Source organism: Triticum dicoccoides, chromosome 4A (assembly GCF_002162155.2).
Source record: "Triticum dicoccoides isolate Atlit2015 ecotype Zavitan chromosome 4A, WEW_v2.0, whole genome shotgun sequence".
Lineage (NCBI taxonomy): Eukaryota > Viridiplantae > Streptophyta > Magnoliopsida > Poales > Poaceae > Triticum > Triticum dicoccoides.
In genome coordinates, this window is record NC_041386.1 from 746,893,649 (window position 1) to 746,919,467 (window position 25,819).

At 41.7% G+C, this 25,819-nt stretch overlaps 1 protein-coding gene across 1 annotated transcript; it reads left to right on the top strand.

The window, feature by feature from the left end:
* The first annotated feature begins 742 nt into the window (after nucleotides 1–742).
* LOC119284436 lies at nucleotides 743–24,147 on the top strand. Its single transcript, XM_037563559.1, has 7 exons — nucleotides 743–862; nucleotides 2,845–2,931; nucleotides 3,303–3,548; nucleotides 3,666–3,833; nucleotides 15,736–15,789; nucleotides 15,907–16,053; nucleotides 23,779–24,147. Exons 1-7 carry the CDS (start codon nucleotides 743–745, stop codon nucleotides 24,145–24,147), a joined length of 1,191 nt encoding a protein of 396 aa, XP_037419456.1.
* The last annotated feature ends 1,672 nt before the right edge of the window (nucleotides 24,148–25,819 follow it).

Below are 25,819 nucleotides of genomic sequence, written 5' to 3' on the forward strand. Positions count from 1 at the left end.
TTTCAGTGGGAGGAGATGTTCCCATCGACGACGAGACGCCTACGGTGACTTCATAAATCTCAAGATGATATGCCGGTTCAGTCTTTCGGAGGTGCTCATAGGGGTAGGGTGCGCGTGTACATGTTCATAGGGGTGAGTGTATGCGCGTGTATATGAGCGCTTGTGTCTATACTGATGCTAAAAAAAAGGCCAAATATCAATCGTTGTTCCACGATCATTCCATGGAGGCCGGGTCATTACGTACGTACCCTCCTTTTTTTGTGAAAAAAAGAAATTGATTGTCACCGCGCGGCGGGCAACAAGTGATTGTCAACCACGGCCACACAGTAGGCCAAGCATAGCAACCTTGGGCCGATGGACACGGTATCTACAGGCCAGCCCGGACGGTCAAATCTAACATGCACCGCGGCTCCAGCAAGGACCAGTGCATGGAAGTCATCTTCTCATTATTGCATGCCGGCGGCCACACGGCGCGGTAATCATAGCAACACGGTGCGGAGCTTTCACACCTTGGCCCGAGCGACACGACTCAAAGCTTTTCTTCAGTACTATGCCGGACATGACATTCATTGTACTAGTACGTATTCTACAACGGTCTCAAGCAAATAAAAGAGACAGTCTCGATCGATCGGCCTTATAGAAAGTCAGGACGGTCCGTCTCCTCGTGTGTGTGTGTATATATATATATATATATATATATATATATATATATATATATATATAAACCTACATGGAAACCGCAATGGCAGCGACGCGAGCGTGCTTGCTCCTTGTCGTCGTGGCTCTCACGTTTCTCTTCTTGGAGGGCCGGGCGGCGGTGGCGCCGGCGACTGCAGGGAGTTTCGTGCAGCGCCGGCGGGAGGTGCGAAGCCTCCTCTCGCAACCACTCAGGTACATGCATAGTAATAGCAGCTTGTCGCGTGTGTTCGATTGCACACTACTACTCCCTCCGTCCTTTAAAGAGTGTACTTCCAACTTTTTTGAAAAGTCAAACTTTTTTATATTTGACCGTGTTTATATAATAATACATCAACATTTATGCCATCAAATTAGTAGCATTAGATTCGTGATAAAATATACTTTCATCATATACATATTTGATTTCACAAATATTGATATATTTTTGCATAAATTCGGTTAAACTTTGAGATAGTTTGACCCTTCAACAAAGTTGGAAGTATACTCTTTAAAGGACGGAGGGAGTACTTTGCAAGCGTCAGCACGCTAGACATGCATGTTTAGCTACTCCAAGCAATTCATGTGGTCCTTGTTAATTTGCATTTTTTGTCCTCGTCTCACGAGCCATGCTTGCAAGCAGTGGGTAGTAGTCTTCCACGGAGCACTTCAAGGCAGCAGATGCATGCAAAGAAAAAAGGCTTAGCCATGGTGTGGAGTATCACACAAATTTCATGCATACGATACTTTCTCTATAAAGAAATATAAGAGTGTTTAGATCAATAAAGTAGTGATCTAAACGCTATTATATTTCTTTTACAGAGGGAGTACTGTTTGCATACTCCCTCCGTCCTTCAAACAGTGTACTTTCAACTTTGTTGGAAGGTCATACTATCTCAAACTTTGATCAAGTTTGTGTAAAAATATATCAATGTTTGTGAAACTAAATAGGAGTAGGACGATGAAGATATATTTTATAATGAATTTAATGTTACTAATTTGATGGCATAAATGTTGGTGTACTATTCTATAAACACAGTCAAACATAAAAAATGTTTGACTTTCCAACAAAGTTGAAAGTACACTCTTCAAGGACGGAGGGAGTAGTGTATAGTATTATGGGTTAATATTTTAGAGCTCCTTATTCATTATTTTGTATTAATACTATAATATGATATCATGATACTAGTATGATACTCCTTCATTTCTTGTTTAAAGGGCCCAACTCAAAAATCTTTGTTTTATCATTTAATGATATATCATGTAATTAATATGCGTAGTTACCAAGTCTACATGATACGCTATGATACCCCCACGCACTATAGGAGGTCAATAGCGCATTTACATTCAGGTACAGGCAGCAACCCTACATGGTAAAGGTGGCGCATGCCTTGCATATGTGGCTAAGTTATTTTTATTTATTTTTTTATCTCTGTGAAAAGGATCCTATATAAGCAGAATCCTTACTTCCATACAGCGATGGGTTGCTGTGCTTTAAACTGGCCGCCATGCACAACTATTTCTTAGGGTCGAGGGAGTGCAAGAAAAACATGATAAGCAATAATCCTTCTAGTGCAAAATGTCCAACAAAAAGAAGAGAGCATATTTTGTTTTTGTCCTGTCTTGGATTTTAAGTCTAGCGTGCTTCTTCCACTAAGCTCCTCGTGTTTCCTCGTTTAAATGACCGCCTCATAGAATTCTAACGTATATTGATGTGCAATCCAATGCTAAGACATAATCCAAGGTCAAACATGGAAGAGACCACCTGGAGATAGTCCTGTACGCTAATGTTAAGATGGAGATGGACCCCAGCTTATGTTATCAAGTCCAAAATATAGGTTGTTCAGATGTAGATCCAATCAGATTAGTATGTTGTTCGGTTTCGGTAATTGCTTTGCCGAGCAAGTTTTGTCTCTTGGAAGCCGGATTTACAAAGGGAAGCCTTACTCGGCTTTAGACTAAGAGATGGAATCTTATTTGTTTAAAAAAACTAAAAATGCCGTGACCGATTGAATTTGCACGAAAACCGAAAGACAGACCGCACTATTTTATTCTACATTATGCATAATATATGAGTAGGATTATAGAAGATCTAACATTTGGTAGTATGCTCGTATTGTCCTCCCTTTTTTCTACATTGTTGCAACCACTGATTCCAGAAATTAACAGAGCCGAGATGGGGATGTCATAGACTGTGTGCACATCTCCAAACAACCTGCATTCGACCATCCTCTTCTCAAGAACCATACTATCCAGGTAATACTTTGCGGCACTATTTCCCTTCATATAAGTGTTGGTTGCGGAAAAGTTCAGTGCCCCCACGCTATTACACACATATACTACCTAGGTTTTTATTTATTTCGCATATTAGATTTGACTGAAGTCAAACTTTATAAAGTTTGACCAAGTTTATAGAAAACAATATGGACATCTACAGTAATAAATTTTTATGATGAGAAAGTATATGCAATGATGAATCCAATGTTATTGATCGCTGGTGTATATGTTAATATTTTTTCCTACAAACTTATTGAAAGTATTTAAGGTTTGACTTTATACAAATCTAGTATGCGGAGTAAATAAAAACGGAGGGAGTATCATTATATAACTCAATCGTCACCTTTCAGATGTGGCCTTCTTACCAACCAGGAGACATGTATCATGACCCCAACTTCACACCTCATCCAATCACCCAAACATGGCATCAAAATGGAAAGTGCCCTGAGAACACGATACCGATCCGAAGGACCAATGAGGAGGATGTTCTAAGGGCCAGTTCCATCAAGAGATATGGCAAGAAAATGCCTTGGAGTATTCCAAACCTCAATTCAATCAATGACCCTGACACACCCAATATATTGAGGGGCCACCAGGTAAAAAGGCCATTTAAGAATCATGTTCATATGAGTAACAATCTTCTCCTTGGTTTGCTACTGCCATTATTTAAGAAAGCGCACATTTAACTTCTTTTTTTCTCTCCCGTTGAGCAGCATGCCGTAGCATCGACAAGTATTGATAAATGCCAAGGAACGAGAGCAACCTTCAATTTGTGGCAACCAATGATTGCGAGGGCCAATGACTTCAGCTTGGCCCAGCTCTGGATCACTGGGGGTTCCTATAGTGGCAATGGCCTCAATACCATTGAAGCAGGATGGCAGGTAAACGTTGAACTCACCTTCATAAAGGATCTATTAAACTCCGCCTTTTAGCTTCCGTGCATTATAAATGTGTTGTTGAAAGAATCAAAGCATATGAATGAGCTAGTCTAGGTTCTTCATACATGCAATTCTTTTTCTTTCATAAGTTGTGCTAGAATGATTGCTTTTAAGAGCTAAGGGCATGAAGAAAGCTATAGAGCAGAGACATTTTTATTTATTTATACATGTACATGTTATCTACGTATACTACTAGACAACTTAAATAGTTTGTTGCCTGCTTTCAATCTACAAGACCTGTAGTAGTATTTAATTCCCAAAAAAGATATTAACAAGCAAATAAATAAACTAGCATGTCGACTAACTGTCATAGTTCAAAAAAATAATAATTTAAGCTTGAGATAGCCTAACAAAAAAAGGAACAAAATCTTCAACCACTTCATGGCCTAAAACAACAATAACCTCCTAAAGATAATGTGAAAAATAATATAATGTAAAGATCTAAATCAAAAGCCAAATTTTCCACATCTGCCATTATCGAAGTAATCTTGAGTAACCTGCTAATTTGCATCTAAATTGCCCATCTCAAAAATGATGAACTTTTTGTTATCATATCCTCTAAATATGCATCTAAGTTACCCACTTTCCCTTATTAACATGTATACTGCAAAATAATCTCCAAAAATAAGATTTTAAATTATCTATTGTTTTCATTATAAAGAAAAATGTAACTTCATGTAACATTCTTCCAAACTCCAATAAACTTGTATGACACGTGTCACAGTTGGCAGAGACAGGATTGGGTTGGGCCTTGGGAAACCCCAGGACAAATTCATGCTACAGTGTGAAATAGAGTCAAAAGTAGTACAATCATCAAAGTAGTCCCGTGTCATGACCCGGCTGGGGCGCAAGCAGCCCGGGTCTTGTCTTTCCACATGTGTGTCGCCATGCAAACCTTGCATGCATGCATTTAGGTGGCATGGAGTAATGAGAATATATATATATATATATATATATATATATATATATATATATATATATATATATATATATATATATATAGGAAAATGAGTTGATACTCCTAGGAGTACATACTCCCACGTCCGATTCAACCTCCCGTGCGACCCACACCACGCCTCGCCTCCTGTTCGACCCACGGCGTGCCTCCTCATAAAACTAAATAATTATTGTTGGAACAGATTCCTTTTTTATAGGGATACCGAACGTCACCCTTGAAGCTAATCTCATCGATCTATTATTCTCGCTCATGCCTCGCTCAGACGGCGGCTGACCTAATTCTTGTAGCTTCGTTGCCGCCGACAGTGGCTCGCTGCATGCATCGGCATGGAACAAGACGACGCCCCCGGTTTTGCCCAGCAGGTCTCCGACGTCGTGCGCTCTCCACCGGCCACTCCCCCCGTCAGAATCAGCCACAACTCACACGAGGTACGCTGCTTATCATCGATCTTAGCTTGTGTGTAACTAGATGCATGTCCATATTCTATCGGTCCAAGTCTGAACTTTCCACGAGCAAAGCAAATATCTCTCTTCCTCGTTTTGTTGTTCAGTATGTAGACTAGTTGTAGTTGAATCTGTACAATTTTGCTCGCAGGGTCTACACTCCCAGCCATACACGTCCAGGAAAGGCACCTTGTCACGCAGCACGTCTCGTGTCATTGATAAATACCGCCGCAACAGAGCCACAAATAAGTCGACGAAAGGCAATGCAACTAGCACCAGAATAAATTCAAGATGCCAACCAAAGTGTGTCGTTACTTTGATTAACAGTTTTGATGACATGAAAAAGGATCTTGTCCGTCAAACAGGGCTTCACGGCATCCTTCAGCTGAAGTTAACTAAAGTTAACAGACAGTATGGCGCATGGCTTCTGAGCAAGATTGATGTTGATTCATGTGCCATCGTAGCTGATCTTCATAAAGTGATCCCCTTCTCTGCGAGGGACGTTAATTCAGTCTTGGGTGTACCATGCAGCGGGAGAACCATTGAGACCTGTAACCAAGATGAGGTAGAACGGAATAAGAGGATTCTTTGTGATATTTTTGAGGTTCCACACTTTTCATAGGTTACTGTTAAGTTTTTGGAGGCAATTCTTAATAAACAATATTCATATCCGATGAGCTTAAAGGACCAACGATCGTTCAAGGCGGCATTTGTCCTTTATGTCATGACAAAGTTCTTGGCTCCGCAATCACTAGCAAACTACATTTCCACAAGGTATATCAGCGCAGTAGCTGATATTGACAATATCTCGTCATACAACTGGGCATAGTTCATCGTCGACGACCTCATGAATTCTGCCAGCTTGATGCCCAAACGATTTCATAATTCTTCTCAAGTATCAATTAACGGGTGTATACTATTCCTCCAGGTGTGTGTTCACATTATAATCACATTTTCCTTCGTACGACCCTGCACTATTACACACCATGTACCTAATTGCAGATAGTATATACCTTCCACTAAGCACATACCTACTTTCTTACTAACTTTATCAAACCACTGTTTCCTACAGACAATCTACCTGGACCATATTGCGCCATCAAATAACGATGTCAACTGTGAAACCAGTCCTAGGATTGCGGCATTCGATGATGACCTCGTCACCCGCATTATCATGAATGACATGAAGTGCAAACACAACATTGGGTTCCCTTTCCCTCAGTTTGGGAAGCTGCAGGTCGGCTATGTTTTAATCAATTTAATTGCCAAATTATCATCAACTTTTGTACTAATTATTTTATTTTTTGTTAGCTCACGAAACCACCAAGTATTTACTCCCGTGCACCAGAAGAGGGCTCTCAAGAAAATCATCATTCGACTCCGAGCGCAACCATTAACCAACCATGTGTGTCCAACATTTCAGAATACTTGCAGACGCGTTTCAAGTCAACTAAATTACGGTCGATATATGGAGAAGAGGTAACAATTTATTTTTGATGCTCTGACTAAAATAAAGTCACACCAAGCACTCATCGCACATTAATGTTCACATAATTTGTTTTTCAGGCTTCTTCTTCCATTAAGGATGCAATCTCCAGTGCTCAAGGACAATTTTCATCTATTTTGCAAGATACTTCAGATTTTGAAAACTTTTTTGATAATCCAGTAGCCATTGAAGCAACTCAAAAACTTAACAAAATTCTGGTTACTACTGTTTTCAATTCGATAAAAATTGCAGTAAGGGCCACCCTTCGTAATGTTCTTTCGGACAACCACAATAGGTCCGGCGGTCTGGGCAGTCACGGTGCACTTCATTCGAACCCCACATCAGGTACATCTCAACATATCCTCATCCATACATATCGTATATACCTCTGGCAACTACATTCATATGTATCAATTCTACATAGCTAATCTGGTTACTCAACCTTAACTCACCCAACTAGTACTTCAACCACCATTCTAAATCTGTTATATTTCTCTGTTTTCAGGCCTTACCCCAACATCCTTCAGCAAGGATACCGCTTCACCATGCCAACATACAAGTACGCCTGACAGGGATCATCCACAACCGGCATCTCAAGGCAACATTGGTTCATGTAGCACAACAAGTAATAGGTACAACAATCTAGCATCCCGCACTCCACCAACAACTCATAATGCTTCTGGTAATTTTTCTTTCCCATTGTACTTTTTTCCACAACTTCATATGTTACAATTCCTAACTAATCCTTCTGCTCGTACCAGCCTCACCAAGCAAGCAGAAATCGTCAATCTCCCCAGCATCCGCTGCTCGCCTGGCACAAGAGTGGACCGTCGCACTAAGTGCGGAGGATACCAATGGAGATGAACAACAACGTATATACATAGTAGAAAACCCACCATCCCACCTTCTAAGAGATAAAAACACCCGAAAAATAAATCAAAACAAGAAACTTTTGTCCCCCTTCCAGACCAAGCAATGCTCAATAACACGTACTGATACGCGGGTAGCCCGCTCAACTTATTCGTACATTCAAGAAATATCAAATGAAGCCTTGTTGGAGTGAGTATTAGTACAAAAGTTTCAATTTCTCAATGCACTTCTTTTCTGACATTTAACTAATATTATTCTGCTCTCATCACCAGTGAAGTATGGCTTCAAAGTTCTTGTCCGTTCAACATCTCCATAAAGTTACGCACTCTCCAGCAATCAATTGCACGCGGTGGCTGGATGGATACTGACTGCTTAAATTTTGCGATCCGCAAAATGTTCTTGGATGACGTGGATCGGTTCGAGGGAACAAACTATTTGGGATGGAGACACTTCATAAACCTCGACTTTGCAGTAAGCATTTCTCTACAACACGATCACTCATTCCATTATTTCATCCATGCTTAATTTGTAATGTGGCTGTAGAGCTATGCCTTGGCGGGGGGTGAATTCTGGTTCCGGAGCACCAGCTAGGACACTTCATTGGAACACACATACGTTATGACGTTTCGCAAAGCCATCAGGTATCAACATATACTGTACTGTGCGCCACTTTTATATGCTATGAGCTATCTAATTTCATGGTCTCATTTTCCTTTCCAGATACTCATACCACTTCATCTAGTTAATCACTATGCGTTGTATGCATTCGACATGGAGAACAGGAAAATATCGATACTTGACTCGCTCAGTGCACTAGGCCCCTTCAACGAATCAAGAATATCTAGACATAACAAGACATGTCACACCATAGCATATCATCTCGCCGAGTGCATGAGGTTAGCTTTTCCTGGATGGGATGAGGACATACCTAGCTGGGGTATTGAGGTCGTAGAGAACATACCAGAACAACAAAACTCGTAAGTTCCCTTTGATTCAGTTGGTTTTTTGAGTCGCCATCGCCAATTAATATAACATTCACGAACTACCAGGGATGATTGCGGTTTTCTTGTATTGAACTTCATGCGCAACTGGAATGGCCTCCGTCTAATTAATTTCATAAGCAAGGTAACTATTTTCCTCAGTACTTACACAAACATGGCAACTATTACTGGCACAACAAGCTCAACCTCTTCATCATCAACTTATAATGCAGGATTCTAACGACCTAAGGTGCACTTTTCTACTGGACTTGCTGACGTTCAAGACAAATGAAGCTTCTCTTCCAGATTGGGTTAAACTCCAGCTCAGCCAGCTTAGGGATTAGACTAGTAGACAACATTATCCGCAAACATTTCCCTATAGATTTTCTTCATTCGTAGCCAGCCACACTGTACTTTGCTTAACTATGTCATTGTATTTGCATATTCTCCTTACTTTCAGAAATGAATATCAATCTCTATCATCTTACTTTATTCTCTGTGTTTTTCACTATATATACCATTTTATTCAACAGTAACATACTTCCCGATCCTTGATAACAAACGACATACTACAAGTTTCTAAAAACATTACATACTCCAGTCCAGACAGTATATACCATTTCACTTCATCATACCCATTTCTATCAATGGAAACATACTTCAAAATTTACGGCTCACTACTATGTACACGTACCACAAAACCATTTACGACCAAAGAAAAATTGCACGATTAGACTAGTAGACAACATTATCCGCAAACATTTCCCTATAGATTTTCTTCATTCGTAGCCAGCCACACTGTACTTTGCTTAACTATGTCATTGTATTTGCATATTCTCCTTACTTTCAGAAATGAATATCAATCTCTATCATCTTACTTTATTCTCTGTGTTTTTCACTATATATACCATTTTATTCAACAGTAACATACTTCCCGATCCTTGATAACAAACGACATACTACAAGTTTCCAAAAAAGAGTACATACTCCAGTCCAGACAGTATATACCATTTCACTTCATCATACGCATTTCTATCAATGGAAACATACTTCAAAATTTACGGCTCACTACTGTCTACACGTACCACAAAACCATTTACGACCAAAGAAAAATTGCACGTACATCCATTTGCACAAATTGTGCCGACTACATATAGAAATACTCATAACCAGTACCATTATTGTATGAAAAAACTGTTCTCGCAAACTCCTGCAGTAACAGTGCAAACCAATGAAGGCTAGAATAAAGACATGTTCCAGAATCCGCAACACATGGTCCTTACAACCTATTTAGTCACAACTATAACAAAAAAAATAAAACCCACTAAACGCAACTATTCCTTGTAAACATACTTCCTCTTGTACGTGGATGGCTTCCCACATGTCGTCTTATTATGTCCCGGGTCACCACATTCTCCACAATACCTAATGATGTCAGACTCTTTCTTCCCAGAAGCATCTCCACCTTGCTTTGTGCTACCACTGTTGCCACCCACTTTCTTACCACTCTTCTTTGTACTAGCTACTTCCCCACCAGTTTTCCATCTTGTAGTTTTTGGCCTGCCTCTTGGACGATTCTTAACAGGTGGCAAAATATCTTCCATACTCACCCCTTCCTCGAATGGGCCTTCACTGACTTCATGGACATGGGGAGTACTATCTCCTTCTCCTGGCGTTCTATCACCATCAGCTGTTGTACGATCATGCGTCTGATTATGTACCTCACCCTCAACTTCTGCCCCTTCCAGAATAGCCTGCTCTTCCTCCAGACAGACCTTTCTCAGTTTTTCCACCAATTGAGATAGGTCTTCCATGGCCACCTTGTAAGCCTTCATGTATTGTTACCAAGACGATTTACCTCCTCTGATGTCGTATGGAGCACCAGATGCCTGTACGTCTGAGAAGCAGCGGCATCAACATCATCTTTGTAACCCTCTAGGAATGAAGGCACACGGTCTCTAGCATCCTTCGTCCATCGCTTCAAGACATACTGCTCTGGGATCTCAGCGCAACCATCATGTATCAGGACCTACAAAAACAACGACAAATCATTATATGATTACATACTCAGTGTGTCCTCAATTTACCTCACAATATCATTACAGTGACATTTATCGACGACACTATGGTAAGCATATGGTTATGGTGATAAGGTACTTACACTAAGCACATGACAACACAGTATACCCTTGTGCTCAAACATCTTACATACACACGAAAATGTCATGCTTTCAAGGTCTGCATACACTTCATAATGGTGCCGTCGCCAGATGTTCCGAGAAAAACCCCCAATACGTACTATTTTAAAGACACTCTCCTCATCAGTCGCGACGACCTTGAAGGACAAACTTTCCGATAGCTGCTCCACAAATAAGTTGAATACACCACGAGTATATACCTTTGAAGCATGTCTTTCCAATGGTGATCTAGTCTTCATAACAACTTTGTCCTGCAAGCTCAGTTGTATCACAATGTATTACTATGATAAATTGGTAAACTAAAAATGGAACTAACAAAATTTTTACTTACGTGTTTAGTATGAAATTCCTCATAATCTTCCATCTGTAATCTGTCTATGAAGAATCTCTCATACTTCTTTACGAAACCATTCATCAAAGAGGCCGGCATGACAAACCTTTTCAAGACATAATTAACTGACTCGCTCCTCTGTGTAGTTGTCATTCCAGCATAGAACAACTGCCCAAAATAAGGAAATGCCCACTTTCTGTGATATCCCACATCTGCTTCAGATACACACAATCTTCCAGCTTATACTCGGAAAATAATTCCTTCCATGCCCCCTCAAACTCATCTACTGTCAACATCTGAGTTAACACCCTATGAAAGTCTTCTTTGAATGTTTCTCTAGTGCTGTAGATATTTCCACAATTTTCCCTCACCTTCTTAAGTATATGCCACTTGCAAACACGATGAGACGCTTTTGGAAAAACTTTTTTAATAGAGGCGGCCATCTGTTGGCAATTATCTGTCACAAAAGCCAAGGTACTCAGTACAACAAAGTAACATATATAGACTCTACAATAACATAACAAACTTACCGGTAAGTATGCACTGCGGCTCCTTTCCATTCATGCACTTCCTGAACGTAGAGAACAACCAATTGAAAGACTCAACTGTCTCATCTCTAAGTAATGCACACCCAAACAATATGCTCTGAAAATGATTATTCACTCCTACGAACGGAGCAAATGGCATGTTGTAACTATTAGTCTTATATGTAGTATCAAACGTCACAACATCGCCAAAGGCCTGAAAATTCCTCCTTGATACAGCATGAGACCAGAATATATTCTTCACACGGCATGCCTTGTCAACCTGCACACTATAGAAAAAATTGCTGGAATTGCTCTGCAACTCTTTGAAAAGATCAAGGGTCAGCTCTACATCTTCACTGCACTCATCCCTCTTGATAGCATAAGCTAGCCTGTCCATCATCCTACGTGAGAACGGGACCATTGAAGCTCCTCCACAAAACCCTGACAATAAACCGTACATGTTGGTCGACCTCATACCGCTATCCACCATGTCTGCAATGAGATGTCTAGTCCCCTCATCAATTTGATTATGTGACTTGTAATTCTTAGTCACACCAATTGCCTCCTTAAGCTCATGGTTATGGTCCTCTACAAACTTAGTCACTGTCCACGACCCCTCACCAGTTGGTCTATTAATCCTCAACATAGCGCCACACCCAACACGCACTGAAGGTTTTTTTGTCTTAGGATTTTTTCCCTACAAAATAAAAATTAAAAAATGGATAGTTATACCACATTGTCAAACCAATATGGTCAGTCCCAAAGTATTATTATGTTACTACTTACCTGATGCGAACAACAAAATTCCCGCATAGTCAATTTCTTCGATGCACTAAAACACAGCTTCGACAGTCGAATTCCAAAACCCATCCGCACAGCATAGATGTTGTACAGATTGAAAGCATCTCTTTCAGTCATGAAACTTTGTCCCACCTTAGGAACAAGCATCGCTGGATCCGCGTATTCAGGTGGGAGATCAAGTAATCCTTCTTCATCTTCTACCACAACCCTGACGTGGTATACAAAAAATACAAAAAATTTAATAATCAACCAACTATATACTACAGACAATTAAATCTGTCAAGGAGTATGTACTACAAAAAGAAGGTATGTACTCATCACACAGAAAAGAGGTACATACTAATCATGGAACGAAGTGCCCAAAAAATGAGGTATATAATAATCATAAATAACAGGAGTATGTACTAATAAAAACAAATGAGTATATTCCTAAATAAAAATGAAGTATATACTCCTAAATAAAAATGAAGTATATACTCCTAAATAAAAATTATCAGTCGCACTGAAAAAAGTGAACGGAGTATGCAGACAGAAATAACGTATGAACTGCTACTTACAATCACCACTCATACCTCTCGAGTGGGACGTCCGTATGATCCATTGCCGCTGGAAATCCTTCAGTGGAATCAAATGATAATAAGAGATCCCTACACCCAGTATAATAAATTAGTATTTATCATACCCGCCGCCGGCCGTATTCGTTGTACTCGGAAGACGTCGGATGGCCGGCCGGGCGAACAAAGGAACAACGAAACATAGAAGACCAGCTCATATACCTGTTGCCATCGATCAACGAGTCCTCCATTGACATACCTTCCATTTCACCAGGGGTCGCATCCGTCATACCTTCCATGCCGCCGGTCGCGGGAACGATCTCCATTGACGAACCTTCCGTTCCGCCGGTCGCGGGAACGATCTCCATTGATATACCTTCCATTTCGCCAGGGGTCGCATCCATCATACCTCCGGCAGCCCTTCTCCTATCCTCTCTCATACGACAGCCAGACCAGATACCTTATCTCCACCGCAACAACTTTCCTAGGCACGGGTAGATAGAGATTCAACGCCCATGCATGTAGGGGCATGCAGCCGACTCATAACCACTACCTATTTTCTTTTTTCTTTTTCCTATTACGATGATACCTGCTCCGCGCGTGGTCTCTCACTCCAAACCCATCTAGTGGAGGTGGGAGTACATACACCCGGGAGTATAAAAGAGGAGTATATATATATATATATATGGAAAATGCATCCTACTACCAGGTGTAGCTACACCAATTTCTTATATACTACCATGTGGTAGTATATACTCTACTTTATTATTTTTATTGTGTTCATATACTATATCTAAGATACTCCAAAGTGAGTTATATGAAAAAATTGCAAGTGAGCTCATAATTTTATTGTATTTATGAAATACGTACATATTTGTACGTGAAATGAAGTATGCATAAAATATTATACATACTACCAAAAAGGTAGTATATATACTATCTAAACATTCTTATATACTACGTACTACGCGTACATACTCTACGATATGGTAAATACTACCTAAATGGTACGAAACAAAAGTGGGAGTAACTACACCCGGTAGTAGAATATATATATATATATATTAGTTTAGCAAACACAAAAGTGAAAGTACCATTCTACACCCGGGCTCAAATGCTCCTGGTGTGAACAGTAAACTCGAAAAAAAATAGAAAACCAATTCAAAAAATACTATATTTTTTGTAGCATACTTTCAGAAATGTTTGTTGTGCATGAAAATTTTCATTATGAAATAACATTGGTCGAAGCCGCGACAAAACAAATTCAGAGTTCCAAAATGCTTTGAAAGTAACATTTTCAGAGCATCAATTTTGTCTTTTTACCACGCATTCCACCTATGTGATTTTGTGATGAAATTTTCATGCACAACAAACATCTCTTGAAGTGTGACACAAAAATATCAGAATTTTTTGAATTGTTTCGAGTTTTTATATATTTTACTATTTACACCAGGTGCATTTGAGCCCGTGTGTAGAAACTCCATGTCCGAAGTGAAAGATGTTCCTTGATGAGTAACATGACAATGACAATAAGAATCCATCACGGTCCATGTTAAATTATACTGGTGTTTTATGGCAAGAAAGGTGCTACTTCGGATAAATTGATTATATATATACTAAATTTTTGTAACATATTTACACTGTATGCACGCTGACTTCGTTTTCTGAAACTACAACTGCTCTCATTGTTCTTTGATAGAGGAAATCCGACATTTTTGGTACTACGGTGTAGGCTAAGACGTTTTTTATACCATTGTACTAACTAAGAGTATAGTTTATAATATATAATATATTTTCTAAACAAAAAATTGTATTTTAACTTAACGTCCAGACGAGCAAGATTCTTACAATTTAAACTATGTAAGGTCGGACTATGGAACCAAAGTGGATTAATGAAGTCCTGAGGGATGGCCAAACAAGAGCTGGCATAGCTCAAGCTACTAAACACATGTCGAACACACAGGGGTGCAATAAAATATGAAGTAATTTGTAATGGACGTCTATGATATTAGCATAAAAATATATGTAGTGTGAAAAGAAGGAAGGATATCCATAGTAATTTATGATTTGTTGCGAACCTCAAATTTGTGCATGAATATCCAATTCTTATGTCTCTTATAAAATACTTAAGTCTCTCAAGTTCCTGTAGGAGCATGGGTTCATAGACTAGTATGGTAGGCATGTGAAATTATTCTCGATACCATTGTATGCTATATGAAAACTATATCGGTACAATAAAATGATTTCTAGATATATAAGCACAGATATGGAGTATGTGTAATGGGATCAACTACACAAGCAAGCAACATCCAGTTTGATGAGCCATCCAAAGTGCAGAAGGACCAAGATAAAACCGTTGGGAGAACGAAATCAAGATGATGAAAATATATATTCAAAAGAGGGATTCCATGGGCATTAATCAAATGGAAGGAAGGGAGAAACACCTTGTTTGCAAAGCCTTAGATCGTCTTGCTTTTTTGTTTTATCCCACAATAGAAGAGGCTCTTTCTCTGTCTCTCTCTCTCTCTCTCACGCACACACACACTCCCCTCAATAAATGAAACCGAGGTGTACATTCTTATAGATTGGAAACATCATGCTATTATTTAGGCCCTAATAATTTTATAATGATGCATTAACTTTTGTAATGTATTTAATTGTGGCTAATGGCGTCATGCTCTCTGCAAACAATTGCAGGTCTACCCATATCTGTATAAGGATAACAATACTAGACTCTTCATCTATTGGACTGTAAGATAAACATCATATTCCATTCTATCTTCATTATAACTCATATTGAGCCCTTGTTTTATTAAGGTAGAGAATATCATCAACGTACTAATTTCCTATTGTTGTGTAACATTGTAGCGTGATGGATATCATACAACAGGTTGTTACAACCTAATGTGTCCAGGGTTCATCCAGACGAACAAAAATATCGCCATTGGTAGCAGCATCTCCCCAGTATCCACCTATGGTGGCACACAACATGACTATGATATTTTAGTTCGGAAGGTAACACAACAAAAATAAGCTTTCACATCCTATGTATTGAGTAGACCTCCCCCCCTCCAAGTGTAGGATCCCTTATACCTTAAACGTGGAAATATGAGTTGGGTACAATCATTTTATTTTATACCACTCAGTAGGATTTCATTTACTTTATTACAGCCACTAGGATTAGAACTCAAGACATCTAGATTTGAGTTGCATGCACTGACTAGTTCATCCCAAAAGCTTAAGATGATGGAAAAGAATGAACAATCCACTTATAATTCAACATTAAGCATAGAAAATGAAATTCATGAATTGGCACAAATAATTGATGCCAGCTTCCTCTCCTTTATGAAATCGTGGCCCGTGGCTATTTTTGGTCTCACTAATGGTGTAGTAATTGTCCCCATGCATGTTTCATAGTTTTCCATGAATTTAAAACTCCTTCTTAACATGTTAGAATTTTAAAATAATCTTAGCCACTGATTTTAAGTTAGTTCAAGTGATTGGGACATGTTAATATTAGAATGGCTGGATAATAATGTTTACATATCATTTGAACTTTTATCAAAGGTCTACACCACAACATGATCTTCTCGTAGCACAGAAGAAAGTCCTTTCACCCTAGGTGCATGCTTGCATGCATCATCTAGTGCAGGTGTAGTTGTTATAGATTCACCAATTACATAGGACGAGGCCGATTTCGTCTCTATGTGATTTGAATGATAGAGTCGAGTTTGTTAGCATCCATGGTTTACCTTCTTATAGTATCTCAAGGTTCTATGTACATATTGTTACCATCCATGTATTCACATATAAAATCCACAACGCTAGCCATATACTCCCTCCATTCCCTTTTGTAGTTCGTATTAGTTTTTTGGTAAAATTCCTCAATGTAGTGCGTGCATGCAGCCTAAGTCTTGTTTGGACAAATTCACCCTCAACAGAAATCACAGGAACCACAGCAGGGAGCGCACATGGGGTGGGACAAAACTTGCATCCAGGGTTAGTCTAGTATAAACCACATCTCCAGCGCATGCATTGGTATAAGAGCTGAGAACTATGCTCATTATAAACTGGAACAGAGGGAGTATTATTTGAAATCATTACTAGAAATACTCACCCCTGTCAGCTCACCAGTGTTGGTACAATTAGAATCAATACTTTCCCATGTGTTTAATATGAGTATCAGCTTGCTTTAAAAGCTACAAACATGCGTGTAAAACATTTGACTTGTGATGCACGCTCGTGTGGGTAGTTCTGCGTGGTGGCCTCCTTGCCTTGTGTGGTAGTTTTCTATATGAACCGGCTGTGCGACTAGTATGGAAACTTATGGGTATCGATAGATATCGATTTTATACTACTGGCAAGGCTGAGAGTGATAAGAAAGTACAAATGGGTTATTTTGTAAAGGTTTTCTATTTGGTGAGTGATACGCGCCGGTGCGCCGGCCCAAATTTGGGCCGGTCGCACCAGCAGCGTAGGATGTGTCCATCTGTAGCCGTACGATCTCCTTTCTCCTCCCGCATATGCCTTCTTCTCTGAAGAACAAATCCCTGTAGCGCCGCCATGGACGAGCACCCGGCCCGGCCTCAAAGCACCGCCCTCGCCGCTGGTTGCCACCGGCCGCCGCCATCGTCGTTGGTCGCCGCCGGTCGCCGCCATCGCCGCCGGTCTCCTGTATTTCTCACCGGCTTCGCGCATGCAGCAGCGTGTCCCGTGGTTCTAGCTCCCCCTGTGATGATGTCGCAGCTTCGGTGGTGGCGGGCGCAACTCCGGTAAAGATGGTCGTAGCTCCGGCGGAGATGGTCCCATTTGTTTCCATGGATGTAGCTCCGTCGCACGGACGCTCGACTGGTTCCAGCAACAAAGAATGCCGGCTGTAGCAAATTGGTAAAATGGTTGTAGCATTTTCATGTCGTGGTTGCAGCTCAAATGGTCGCGGCTAAGCCATGAAGCATGTAGCAAAACAACGTCGTCGCCGCTGTGAAAGAATGGATGTAGCAAAAAATGTTGACGGTAGTAGCAGAACTCCACAAGGTTGTAGCAAAAATCGTCATCACGCCGTCGTCGTCGTCGCCTTGTGAATGATGGATGTAGCAAAAAATTCTTTAGTAGTAGCAAAAAACGACAATGGTTGCAACTAAAAACAACTTCGCCGCCGTCGCAGGAGGAGGCCATGGCCATGGATGTAGCACACAGTCATGCGAGTTCCAGCGTTGGGCAAGTCCGATACAGCATTTGTGGATTGTTGAAAAAAACTTGCTGGACGTTCCCATGAGGAAGGGGTGGAGGAGGAGGAGGCCATGGCGGCGAGCCTGGGAAAGTGGGAGGAGGGTGCGCAGCCATGGCGACCAGCATCGGACAGAGAGGAGTGCAGCCATTGCCGCACGCATCGGGTGGAGAGAGAGAGTTGGCCAGAGGAAGAAGAAGATAGAAAATGGAAAGCGATATGTGTGGGCCCTGCAAGGACGCGTGGCTATCTGATGTTCGTGGATATGCGAGGCGCGTGGGAGCGAGCGACGCGTCCGGCCAAAGATTCGGCCGGTCTGCCGTAGGGAAACGTTTCCCTTTCTATTTCTGTGCCCCAAGTTGCCTAGTACTCCTCAGTTTTACCCCACCCAACTACCATAGCTCACTTTTCCCCACCACCAGATGCCCCACACTCAAAAACACCCAAAATCTTGCAACCATCTCAGTTGTATGCGTGTCTATGTTTATGTGCATACACTTGGCTATATGACCTAATATCAAGCACGATTAGATTTATATTTAGATTTGTTCAACGCTAAAGCGGATCGAACTGACATAGTGACATTACACTTAGAGATTGCTTAAACTAATATGAAATATTAACTACGGCGACAGAAGATGGCCAGCTGACGCCCACAGATGGATGGCTACTTATCTTCATCGTCCGAAAGGACGATGGTGCCGTCGTCGTCATTTTTCTGGTCTTCGTCGTCGGAGGAGGATAAGATGACGACGTCGGGTGCCTTGCCTTCCGCCTCGACGGCGGACGCTGCACGGAGAGTAGCCGCCCTCCTCTAATCTCGAGCTGCAGCTTCTTCTTCAGCCACCCAACGCCTGTCAGCCTCTGCCTACGCCATGGATAGAGACGCAGCTAGCACCGCCTGGTCGAGCTGCTGCTGCACCACACAGGGCCTCCTCGACATGGGCAGTGAGTACGACAACATCGGGATTAGGAGGCGGTGCGTCTTTCTCGGCCGTATCTTCCACGCCGTAGATGTCGAGGTGCTCCTACATCGCCTCGAAGGCCACCTCCTCCTCGGTGTCCTCCTCCTCGAGCTCCCTGCGGTTATGAGACACCTCTGACGACATGGGCTCGAGCTTGGAGTAGTTGAGTATGTGTTGGAGCCAATGAGAATGCGCCAGAGTTGGAGCCCACAACCGCTCCAGTATTTGAGCCACCGCCGGTGCTGGGCACCGGCACCCTGGGGCAAAGACCGCTCATGGAGATCCTTGTGGTCCGTAACTTCCTCACCATGGTGGATGATGAACTAGCTTTGAATTGCATGGCGCGTAGAAGCAGTGGAGTGAAGCGTCGGTGGAACGATGCCGCACATTGGTATTTAATCAGAGGAGTGCGGCGTGTGGACAATCAGCGCTGGGAGTTCAACGGAGCACTGCCTCCGTATTTTCACATTGAATCGAGGCGTGTCAATGTGTAAAGTTGCGTCCCGATGGTGCGCTAATTGCCGTGATGCGACGAAGCTGCGTGGCAACGCGCATGGAGGGATGGCTGCTTCGGGTTGGTTAGTTGAGACTAGGCATCTATGATGACCCATTGATCGAGCACGCGTGTCCCTGTTCCCCCATTGCCAGGTGGGCCACTCATGTCTGTAGCAACGAAGCACCCGCCCGATCAAGCCTATCAGGCCTCATCTCGCGGACCGACCATTGCTGACCCTAGCGCCTGATATAAGCCGTTCCCGACTAGCGATCCAGCGGTCATGGCTGCGTGGGGTTTTGAGAGGGGTTAGAGGGGTTTGAGAGGGGTTGGAGTGCTAGGGTTGGGCATAACTATTTTAAAAATATTAAAAAATTATGAAACTTGTGCACATCATCTTTTTTGGTTACTAAGTTACTCGGGAAAATAAGAAACCACGACCAGGACCACAAATATTTTCATGAAATTTTCTTCATACATGGCCTTAAAAAATCAAAGAAAATGGGAATATGCTCAAAAAATGAAATCCTTGTGCATGAACCCTCTTGTGTGAACTAGTTACTGGAGAAAATCATGGACTTGCAATACCTCAATTTTGAAAAAAAAACTTCACAAAATGGCCTATCCAATATGAACTTGTATGGATTTCAATGCATATGCCCATGGTCATGGCCACATTCATGGCATAGTTCACAATAACATGTCCAAATTTGGCACAACCATGGATGTTACCATAGTGGACAATGTTTGAATAGTAATTATAATTTTATTTAGAATAAAATTTTATTTTTCCATTTTTCAAGTGCCAGAAATGAACTTTTTGTGAAGTACATGTCTGAAATAAGTTATGAAATTTGGTCTTTCCATTTTTCATCCAAAGTAGACCACATTGTATGCACACTGCCCAAGTTTCATGAATTTTCAAGCTTTATTTCTATATTTCATCCATTTACTTAATTTCTAGACATTTAACAAAATTAGCTCAAATTTTAACTACAATGGTCATGTATGTATGTTCTGAAAATTGGCAAAAATCAATTTTACCTTTTGAATTGGTGGTACAGGCACTTGGCACAACAAAACTTGAATTCCAAATAGTTTGGTAGGATTGGTCAACGGCCTTGCAAGTTTGACCTCACTTTGAGAAAAAAAAAGAAAATGGGAAAAACCTCAAAAAATGAAATCCTTGTTTATGGAGCCCTCTCGTGTGACCTAAATACTGGGAAAACCATGGACTTTCAGTACATCAATTATTTTAAAAAAAACTTCACACCATAAATTCCGTGTGCATGTATCCCTTTTTAAGTATGTTTTGCATGTTTTTGTTTTTGGTAAGTTTTGCATGTTATTGCTATTTTAGGTAAGTTTTGCATGTTGTTGCTCGTTTAGTTAAGTTTTGCATGATGCAAACATGCAAAAACTCTCTGAATATACAAAATACAAAATGTAGCATACACCAAGCACATTCAAATGACATAAATATTTTAACGATGGGCATCTACATGCCGGATCCTCATCACTTGCAGAAGGGGGTTGGAAACGCTTTAGATGGCAAGCCAGGTGCCGGTTGAAATGTTGAGCATTCTGCTCAAACTATTGAGCTTATACTCCTCCACCACAATTGTTGCAGTCTTGCAAACGACTTGGCCTCCTATCTAAGCAGTGGTACATCCTCCACGACATCAGCACCGAAAAGCTCCTGGTCATTAGTTTGATCATCCTCGTCGTCCAATGCAATCGTCAGATCCATGTCTGCTTGTGAAGGATGCCCACGTCTTGTACATCCTCGTCCTGCTCCAGATCGTTAGAATTCTTTTCCTCCTCCTCCTCGTCGGAAACTTCTTGCTCATCCTCCTCCTCTTCCCCCTCCTTGTCAGAAATTTCTTCCTCCTTCTCCTCCTCCTTCTCGTTAGCATCTTCTTCCTCCTCATCCTCATCGTCTTAATCTTCCTCCTCTGATTCCTTGTTGACAACGTCGATAATACACAAGTTCACAGGCCCTTTCGGCACTGGATTCAACGCCAAGAGGCGGGGGCGGTACTCGTACCAGCGAGCTCGCCATCGAAGATCCGGTGACTCCATCGCCTCTGCCAATGCCCAGAGGAGGATCTCCATTGTCATACCCCCCTTGCCTTGAGTAACCATCCGCTTTAGTTCATCTGCTTTCACTTCCAAGGTCAGGCCCAGTGAGTGCGACTAAAGGGAATTCACACTCGGAAACCAGGAGCATATTTCCTGGCACTTGGCCAACAATTGTTCATCTCCAGCGCACAACTCTTCCATCGCCCTCTTCCATCCAGGTAGAGCTAGTAATCAATCATAAACGAAAATCACAAATCAAAATTTTAAACATGAAAGCAGTTATAGGGATCCTAATTTCCAGGGTCTTCTTTTTTTCACACTAGCTGCCACTATCACGAATCCAATCCTAAATAAATGTGAATATTGTCTGAAAAATGGAGCAGCTTTACAAACAGCAATTAAATCACCAATTCAATCCACTAATCCTAATTGCTAGGGTTTCGATTAGAAACATACTTGTCGCCTAACTATATCGGATGGTTCCTGCGTGCTGCGATGCATCACTTTGTCCTATCGCCATCGGAGCTCAGGAGGACTGTGGAAGTAGGCGGCAGCGGCAGCGGGGCTGCAACAGGAACGGCGGCGGCGGCAGCTGGGTGGGGATGCGGCTGCTCGGTGGGGATCGGGCCATTTTAGGCAAAATAAAGCGATAGCTCACTAAGCCCAGGTCCCACTCATCATAAGCGGTCCCGACCACGGCCCACCTGCCATTTGCGGCCCACATGTCCAAAGAACTAAGGCCCCACGCGTTAGTAACTTAGCACAACTAAGGAAGGAGGGGCATAGAAATAGAAAACCCACTTTGTAATCCCTTTATCCAAAATATACGCATCATAACAAAGAACTCATATACCAATGGGCAGTTAAGAGGGGTTGTTTAGCCTTCTAGCATTGGCTCACAGAGCTATGCTGAACATAAATATTGCCGCCTGCATTGGCTCATTCTGTCTCAATTTTGAAAATTGAAAGAAATTACATGTGTTATATTTCGGGGCGGAGGGAGTAGTAGTGACGGGGTCACTAGAAGGTATGAACTACTAGCACGTCAGCTCCTATATGGTGTGACATCGTATTTTTAAAATTTATGCCAAAATGTTCAATTATCACTTATTTTATGCCACTATGCATACACCATGTCCCAAATGCATGTCAAATGCGCACCTTATGTATAGATTACATATCTATATAAGCTTTTAAGTTACAACATGCTATTATATTATATGTGTGCATGGTGTTACTTAAGACCTAAATACTTATATAAATGATTTGTATACAACTTCTCAATTGGGAAACCTACCAATTGTGAACTTCCTTGCATTTCAAACAAAAAATACTAAATATATGGTATATTTATGGGGCCAAAGGTTGTGTCTTCTCCTTTAATCTCAACCCTTGGGATCAAAATGGATTGGCCGATCATATTAGCTTGTGCGTACTTAAAGCCCGCCTTTCACAAAGCTTCAAAGGATTTTCCCTGATGAGCTTTTGCCTGGGCCATTTGTAGTAATAAAATATCTTACCATGGCATGAGCAACAAGAACCTCTTTCGAAAATAATATTTTAAGTTTCCAGGAAAATTGTGACGTCTGTATTTCCATTCTAGGCAATGTGACACCTACAGATTAAGATCCAAAATAACTCTACTTATGTGTTAACATCGACAATAACAAGTGTGGCTGCTTTTTTGATACCAATTGAAATGTTTCATGTGGTGGTGCCAGTTGTACAGGTCAACACGTAAGTAGAGTTTGTGTATAACTTATCTGTAGATGTAACAGTAATTACACTCCTCCATTATATTGGAACACCTTTCCATAGTGAAAATAGGGAATACATAAACTCACTTTTGCATTGTGATACCCTAGCCCATTAGTGTTTCAGTTTCTGTATTGATTTTAGAACTTAAGAGATCTAAACTATATTCCCTGCTCATATTCTGTTGTATTCTCTAGTAAATTAATTTTGGCTTGCAGGACCCAAAGGATGGCAATTGGTGGCTGCAAGTGGAAGGTGATTGTGTGGGGTATTGGCCATCGTCCATCTTCTCATACTTAGCCAATAGTGCCTCTTCTGTACTGTGGGGTGGTGAGGTGTTTTCACCTGAGGCTGGACAAACTTCCACACAGATGGGCAGTGGACACTTCCCCGAGGAAGGGCTCGGTAAGGCCAGTCATATCAAGAACATCCAAGTGATAGATTCGTCAAACAATCTCAAATCGCCAAGTGATGTGGGCTTGATAGTTGAGCAGCGGAACTGCTATAATGTGCAAAGTGGTATCTCTAGCGACTTGGGCAATTACATCTACTATGGGGGACCCGGGAAGAACCCTAACTGCTCATGAAGAGTACATGTTTAGTACTATAATGTTTTATGCATTACAGTGTCCCAATATGTATCCTTGGGGTATATACTAATGCAATAGTATCTGTTGCCACGTATGGCGTTGCAATGCTCAATATATGTGTTTAGGACTACATTCATAAAAAGATGCTCCATAATATGTTGGAGAAAGATCCATGAACATATAAATTATTAAGCATGTGATCATGTTGACATTATTCCTGAGATAAATAAGTTAGAAGCTAAGCATTTTCTAAAGCCTTGTTGTGTCTGGTTGAAACTTATTTGTTATAAAAACTTCTCCCAAGTGCTAGCTAATTATTATAAGACTAAGAGATACTTGAGCATGTGGTGTTTGCAAGAAAATATCTCTAACAAAGACCTTTCTTGAAAAATGAGATAGTGCAGTTGTTTAATGATTAGGAACATGGTTTGCGACCCTCAAGAAACATTTAATTGTTAAACTTTTGCGTGTACGGGGTGTTATGATCTCCTCTTTATAACTATTGTAAGAAAGTTGTTGCTTAGCATGTTTGATCATGAAAGTAAATAGTGATGCTGTCATGTCTGTATTCTCTATTATCATAATGAAATGCGCCATTAGTATATTAACTCAAACTAATTGCACTCTTTAGGCCAAGAGCTCATGAACCGATCAATTTAGTCCATAAACACGTTTATTTGATAAAAAAGGCCAACATCTATTCGAGAGAGAAAAAATCGACCACATGGCTGCCATGTCCGTGTAGCTTAGACCCGTTACACTTTGATTAATTTGTAGATGATGTTTTTTGAAAACTGACCATCACATTGTATGAAGGAAAAACTAATTAAAAATCGTGGTTACACTAGTAGAAAAGAGGGCTTTGGTCCACCCCGGGTTAGCCCATTAGTCCCGGTTTAGTCTTGAACCGGGACTAATGGGGGCATTAGTCCCGGTTCGTGCGCCCAGGGGCCACGTGGGCCATTTGTCCCGGTTCGTCTGGACCCTTTAGTCCTGGTTGGTGCCACGAACCTGGACTAAAGGGTGCGATGCCTTTAGTGCCGGTTCGTGGCACCAATCGGGACTAAAGGGTCCATACGAACCGGGACAAATGGCCCACGTGGCCCCTGGGCGCACGAACCGGGACTAATGCCCCTATTAGTCCCAGTTCTAGACTGAACCGGGACTAATGGGCTAACCTGGGGTGGACCAAAGCCCTCTTTTCTACTAGTTTTCAGGGCCACACCACCCCTCCCGCACCTCCCTGGGCACGACAGCACACCCACGGGCCACGGTGTAAGCAGCGCCCGCGGCGCCAGACGGCCCTGCCTCACCTTGTTGAGTATGTATTTTAAATTGCACATGTATTGGAGTTGTGACCCACCTCCTACTCTTGTATAGTTGAGGTAGAGGTCTTCCCTTGTATTATATATGCGTGCACCAACACCCCATCAATACATTCATTATTGTATTGGTAAAACATCTCTCTACATGGTATCTATCGCAAGTCGATCCTAACCTAGCCGCCGCCGCCGCTCCCTCCATCTGTCGCCGCCGCCCGCCGCCGCCACCGCCGATTCTCTCCAGCCGCCGCCGCTTTCCGCTGCACTCGCCGCCACCGCCGCATGTCCTTGCCGGCGCCGCCTCTAGCCGCCGCTGCTGGTCCGTGCCGCCGCCGCCGCTCATCCCT

Excerpts from the sequence above, each read along its gene's own strand:
- LOC119284436 (XM_037563559.1), top strand. The coding sequence starts at position 743 with ATGGCAGCGACGCGAGCGTGCTTGCTCCTTGTCGTCGTGGCTCTCACG. Across the intron at positions 3,549-3,665 it reads ATATATTGAGGGGCCACCAG|CATGCCGTAGCATCGACAAG; the intron begins GTAAAAAGGCCA and ends CCCGTTGAGCAG. Across the intron at positions 3,834-15,735 it reads CCATTGAAGCAGGATGGCAG|GTCTACCCATATCTGTATAA; the intron begins GTAAACGTTGAA and ends AAACAATTGCAG.